The following is a 6,238-nucleotide window of genomic DNA, read 5'->3' as shown; positions in this document are numbered from 1 at the left end:
CCAGGGAAGACTTTGAGCCTGGAGTTATATAAGAGTACTTGCTATCCTAGTTTGAACTCCTTCCTTGAGATCTTTTTGTCAAGCCACCTTTTAGCTTTTTTCTTTGTATATCTTAGCATTTTCATAAGCTTCTAGCCTAAACTCATCCAACTCATTTAGTTGTAGTAGCCTCTTCTCCACTGCTACTTGAGAATCAAGGTTGAGAAGTTTAGTGGCCTAGAAAGCTTTATGTTCAAGCTCTACAGGGAGGTGACAAGATTTGCCATATAATAGCTGAAAAGGGGACTTTCCAATAGGAGTTTTGAATGCTGTCCTATATGCCCAGAGTGCATCTTCTAGCTTCATGGCCTAATCCTTTCTTGTGCTTCCTACTATTTTCTCTAAGATCTTTTTCAACTTCCTATTTGCTAACTCAGCTTGGCCATTAGTCTGAGGGTGGTATGGAGTGGCTACTTTATGAATCACTCCATATTTGCGAAGGAGTTTTTCCATTCGCTTGTTACAAAAATGACTACCGCCATCACTGACAAGACCCTTGGGCACTCCATATCTGGTGAAAATGTGCTTCTTAAGGAATTGAAGAATAATCTGTGCTTCGCATGTGGTTGTGGCTCTGGCTTCTACCCACTTTGAGACATACTCCACTGCTACTAAAATGTATTTGAAAGAGTAAGAGGGAGGGAACGAGCCCATGAAATCAATGCCCCCAAGATCAAATAGCTCCACTTCCAGGATGTAGTTATGAGGCATCTCATTCCTTCTTGTCAATCCTCCAGCTCTTTGGCATTCATTACATTGGTGAACGAACTCTCTGGCATCCCTGAAGATGGTTGGCCAATAGAATCCACTCTGCAGTATTTTAGCAGCTGTTCTTTCTGGCCCAAAGTGTCCATCATAGGCTGAACCATGACAATGCGACAATATATCTCTCATTTCATTTTCAGGGACACACCTCCTAATCATTCCATCAGAGCATCTCTTGAATAAGAAAGGTTCGTCCCACAAAAACTTCCTTGCTTCATTGAGTAACTTTTTCACTTGTTGCTTAGAAAACTCTTGAGGTACCTTCCTTCCCACCTTGTAGTTTGCTATGTCAGCAAACCAAGATGCTTGCTGAACTTGGAAAAGGTGTTCATCTAGGAATTTTTTGCTCGTTGGTTGGGATATATCCTGATTAGTTGACAAATGATCCGCTACTTGATTCTCACTCCCCTTTCTATCTCTCACTTCAATGTCGAATTCTTGTAGCAGCAGCACCCACCTAATAAGCCTTGGCTTTGAATCCTGTTTAGACATTAGATACTTCAGAGCAGCATGGTCAGTATACACTATAACCTTTGAACCAATCAAGTATTGTCTAAATTTATCAAATGTATATACAATTGCCAAAAGCTCTTTCTCGGTGGTGGTATAATTTTTCTGGGCTTCATTTAACACCTTACTAGTATAATATATGACATGGTGTAGCTTGTCTTTCTTTTGCCCCAACATAGCACCAATTGCAAAGTCACTTGCATCACACATAACTTAAAAAGGCAATTTCGAATCAGGGGGTGTGATAATTGGTGCTGTAATGAGTTTTCTCTTTAAAGTTTCAAAGGCATGCTTGCAACTATCATCAAAGATGAAAGGGCTATCAATCATTAGCAAATTGCTCAGTGGCTTTGCTCTTTTTGAAAAATCTTTGATGAACCTCCTGTAAAAACCAGCATGCCCAAGAAAACTCCTTACTGCTTTCACATTAACAGGTATAGGGAGTTTCTCAATGATTTCTATTTTAGCTTTATCAACTTCTATACCTTTGCTTGATACTTTATGCCCAAGAACAATCCCTTCAGGAACCATGAAATGGCATTTCTCCCAATTCAATACCAGATTAGTTTCTTGGCATCTTTTCAAAACAAGAGTTAAATGATGCAAGCAAGTGTTAAATGAATTGCCAAAAACAGAAAAATCATCCATGAAGACTTCTAAAAACTTTTCCACCATGTCAGAGAAGATGGAGAGCATACACATTTGAAAGGTTGTTGGGGCTTTGCATATCCCAAATGGCATCCTTCTGTAGGCGAAAACTCCAAAAGGTCATGTGAAGGAGGTATTTTCTTGGTCCTTGGGATCCAGCACTATCTGATTTTACCCGGAATACCCATCCAATAAGCAATAATAAGCATGGCCTGCCAATCTCTCCAACATCTGATCAATGAAGGGTAGAAGGAAGTGATCTTTCCTTGTAGCATCATTCAGTCTTCTATAATCTATGCACATCATCCATCCAGTCACTGTCCTTGTGGGAATTAACTCATTCTTCTCATTGGAGATGACTGTCATTCCTCCCTTTTTTGGTACAACTTGAACCGGACTCACCCATGAGCTGTCAGAGATTGGAAAGATTATCCCAGCATTCCATAGCTTTATCACTTTTTTTTGAACAACCTCCTTCATGGTTGGGTTAAGTCTCCTTTGAGGTTGAACCACAGGTTTTGAATCTTCCTCCAATAGAATTTTATGCATACAAATGGAAGGGCTGATGCCTTTGGTTCCTCAATTGTCCAACCCAAGGCTGTCTTGTGAGCTTTTAACACTTCAATCAACTTTGTTTCTTCTTCCATGTTCAGGGAGGAGTTTATGATTACTGGCCGGGCCTCTGCTTCTCCAAGAAACACATATTTGTGGTGAGGAGGGAGAGGCTTTAACTCTTATTTTTGCTTCTCCTTTTTATTGTCTTCAATGGAGATCTCTACCACTTCCTCTTCTTGTTCCTCCTGGTTGTCATCTTCCAGTGACTCCTCCTCCACTTCTTCGTCCTGTTGCTCATGACAATTGGCTTCTAACATTACTTCTACCAACCCTTCTATCATATCCACGTTCATGTGGTTCTCTTGCTCAGGGGGATGTTGCATTAACTTGAAAACATTGATGACCATTTGCTCATTGTGCACCCTGAAGATCATTTCTCCCTTTTCTACATCGATAGTAGCTCTTGCTGTAGCTAGAAATGGTCTTCCTAAGATAATTGAGTTTTTTCCTTCCTCTTCTGTGTCCAGGATCACAAAGTCTGCAGGAAGATAAACTCTCCAACCTTCACTAATAGATTTTCCACAACTCTATTACATGTCTTGATTGATCTGTCAGCCATCACCAGTGACATCCTGATAGGTTTGATTTCTTCTATGGCAAGCTTTCTCATCATTGAGAGGGGAACCAGATTGATACTAGCACCTAGATTGCAGAGAGCTTTCTCTAATGTCATCTTGCCTATGGTGCATGAAACCACAAAGCTCCCTGTGTCTTTGAGCTTTGGTAGGATACCTCTTTGGATCACAGCACTGCATTCTTCAGTGAGCATAGTGGTTTTCTTCTCATGCCAACTTCTCGTTTTATTGATAAGCTCTTTCAAGAACTTTGTATATAGAGGCATCTGCTCTAATGCTTCATCCAGGGGGATATTAATCTCCAACTTCTTGAAGACTTTAAGGAATTTGGGGAAGTGTTGATCCTTGGTCTCCTTGTTGAACCTTGTGAACTCTATGGCTCCTTAGAAGAAGGGTGTCATGGAAGTAGAAGCTCTTAATGTTATCCTTGCTCAGAACAAGCTTATGTCTCAGCAAATAAGTCTACTTACTCAACACATGGGTGGCATGCAAGTCTCAGCTATCAACACCCAAAATCCACCTCAAGAGGTCTCCCATGACATGGCAGGAAATTTAGTGCAAAATGATAATTATGATTATGCTCAATCCTCTTCTGAACAGGTCAATTACATAGGGAGTGGTTCTAGAAATCCCAACAATGACTCATATTCTCACATATACAATCAATGATGGAGAAATCACCCAAATTTTGGGTGGAGAGACCAACCTCAGAGATCTCAGAATTTCAACAATAATTCTCAGGGCGGCTTCCAACAGAACAATTACAATAACCGCCAATCTCGGTCTCAGCAGCAACAATAGCCTTAGCAGGCTAACTCTAAATCCAAGGAAGATTCTAATTGGGAGATGATGAGGAGTTTTATGCAGAAAACCAGAGCCTCCATTAGAAACTTGGAAGTGCAAATGGGCCAGCTGAGTAAGCAAATACTTGAGAGGTCTTCAAGAAGCTATAGATGAACATTCCATTTGCAGAGGCTCTTGAGCAAATGCCTCTTTATGCTAAATTTATGAAAGAATTATTGACCTACAAGAGGAACTGGAAGGAACAAGAAACAGTGGTGTTAACCGAGGAATACAGTGCCATTATTCAACACAACCTTCCTGAGCAGATGCCAGATCCAGGGAGCTTTGTAATTCCTTGCATCATTGGAGATGTCACCATTTATAGAGCTTTATGTGACCTTGGAGCTAGCATCAATCTCATGCCACTTTCAGTAATGAAAAAGCTTCCAATTGAGGAGGTAAAACCCACTTGTATTTCTCTTTAACTTGCTAATCTTTCTATTAAATTACCTGTAGGTGTTGTTGAGGATTTACTTGTTAAAGTAGGACCATTCATCTTTCCTGTTGATTTTGTTATATTAGACGTGGAAAAGGAGGTAAAATCCTCTATTATACTTGATAGACCCTTTTTAGCTACAGGTAGAGCTCTGATTGATGTACAAAACGGTAAATTAACCCTAAGGGTCAATGAAGAATAGGTGGTCCTTCACATTTTTAAAGCTCTCAAGCACCCTAATGATTCTGAAGGGTGTATGAAAATAGATGTTATTGAACCACTTGTTCAAGAGGTACTGAAAGCTGAGGTGCTAGATGACATTCTGGATCCTATCTCTGAGTATGAATTAGTTGAAGTTGATAATTCACCAATCCAGAAGACTATGGTTCACACGCCTAAAGCAGAGAAGGAATCCCCCAAGCTTGAGCTTAAATCCTTTCCTCCTTCTTTGAAATATGTGTTCTTGGGTGAGAATGACTCATATCCAGTGATTATTAGCTCTTCCCTGAAGCCTGAAGAGGAAGAGGCGCTTGTTTCAGTGCTCAAGAGTCATAAAACAGCTCTTGGGTGGACCATTAGTGATTTGAAGGGGATTAGTCCAACCAAGTGTATGCACAAGATCCTTGATGAGCGGATAATTTATACGCTTTTTGACATTGTTTTTACATAGTTTTTAGTATGTTTTAGTTAGTTTTTATTATATTTTTATTAGTTTTTATGCAAAATTCACATTTCTAGACTTTACTATGAGTTTGTGTATTTTTCAGTGATTTCAGGTATTTTCTGGCCGAAATTGAGGGATCTGAGCAAAAATCTGATTCAGAGGCTGAAAAAGGATTGCAAATGCTATTGGATTCTGACCCTCCTGTATGCGAAATGGTTTTTGTAGAGCTACAGATGCCCAATCGGTGCTCTCTCAATTGCGTTGGAAAGTAGACATCTTAGGCTTTCCAGCAATGTATAATAGTTCATACTTTGCCTAATATTTGATGGCCTAAAATGGCATCTAAACGCCGGTCAGAGACCCTTTTCTAGCGTAAAACGCTAGAACTGGCACCAAAGCTGGAGTAAAACGCCAAGGAAAGCCTATGCATGTGAAAGCTTTAATGCTTAGCCCAAGTATAGACCAAGTGGGCCCTGGAAGTGGATTTCTGCATTAGCTACTTATTTATGTAAACTCTAGTAACTAGTTTAGTATAAATAGGACTTTTTACTATTGTATTTATATCTTTAGATTATTTTTGAGACTATCTTTGGATCACTTTTGATCTCTTGATCACGTTTTGGGGGCTGGCCATTCGGCCATGCCTAGACCTTCATAGCTTTTGTATTTTCCTCATGAATCAATGCAAAGTACTATTGTTTTTCTATTCAATTGACGCTTATTCTTATTCTAAGATATTCACTCGTACTTCAACCTGATGGATGTGATGATCTGTGACACTCATCATCATCTTCCCTTATGAATGCATGCCTGACAACCACTTTCGTTCTATCTGCGAGAGCTTGAGTGTGTATCTCTTGGGTTCCTGGTTCATGACGCATGATTGCCTCTCCTGACAATAGAGTGTTTCAATTCCGTGAAATCAGAGTCTTCGTGGTTTAAGCTATAACAAATTGGCAGCATTCTTGAGATCTGGAAAGTCTAAACCTTGTCTGTGGTATTTCGAGTAGGATATGGGATGGGATGACTGTGACGAGCTTTAAACTCATGACTGTTGGGCGCAGTAACAGTGCGCAAAAGGATCATTGGATCTCATTCCAACACAAGTGAGAACCGACAAATGATTAGCCCTACGTAACCCGT

At 40.0% G+C, this 6,238-nt stretch overlaps 1 protein-coding gene across 1 annotated transcript; it reads right to left on the bottom strand.

Annotated features, from left to right (window-relative positions):
• Positions 1-3,046: 3,046 nt before the first annotated feature.
• Positions 3,047-3,418, bottom strand: LOC107484229 (uncharacterized). Its single transcript, XM_016104847.1, has one exon. It carries the CDS (start codon positions 3,416-3,418, stop codon positions 3,047-3,049), a length of 372 nt encoding a protein of 123 aa, XP_015960333.1.
• Positions 3,419-6,238: the final 2,820 nt, after the last annotated feature.

This window comes from Arachis duranensis, chromosome 4 (assembly GCF_000817695.3).
Source record: "Arachis duranensis cultivar V14167 chromosome 4, aradu.V14167.gnm2.J7QH, whole genome shotgun sequence".
In the NCBI taxonomy this organism is placed as follows: Eukaryota; Viridiplantae; Streptophyta; class Magnoliopsida; order Fabales; family Fabaceae; genus Arachis; species Arachis duranensis.
The sequence above is the reverse complement of the archived record's forward strand: the minus strand, read 5'-3'. Positions and strand labels throughout refer to the sequence as shown.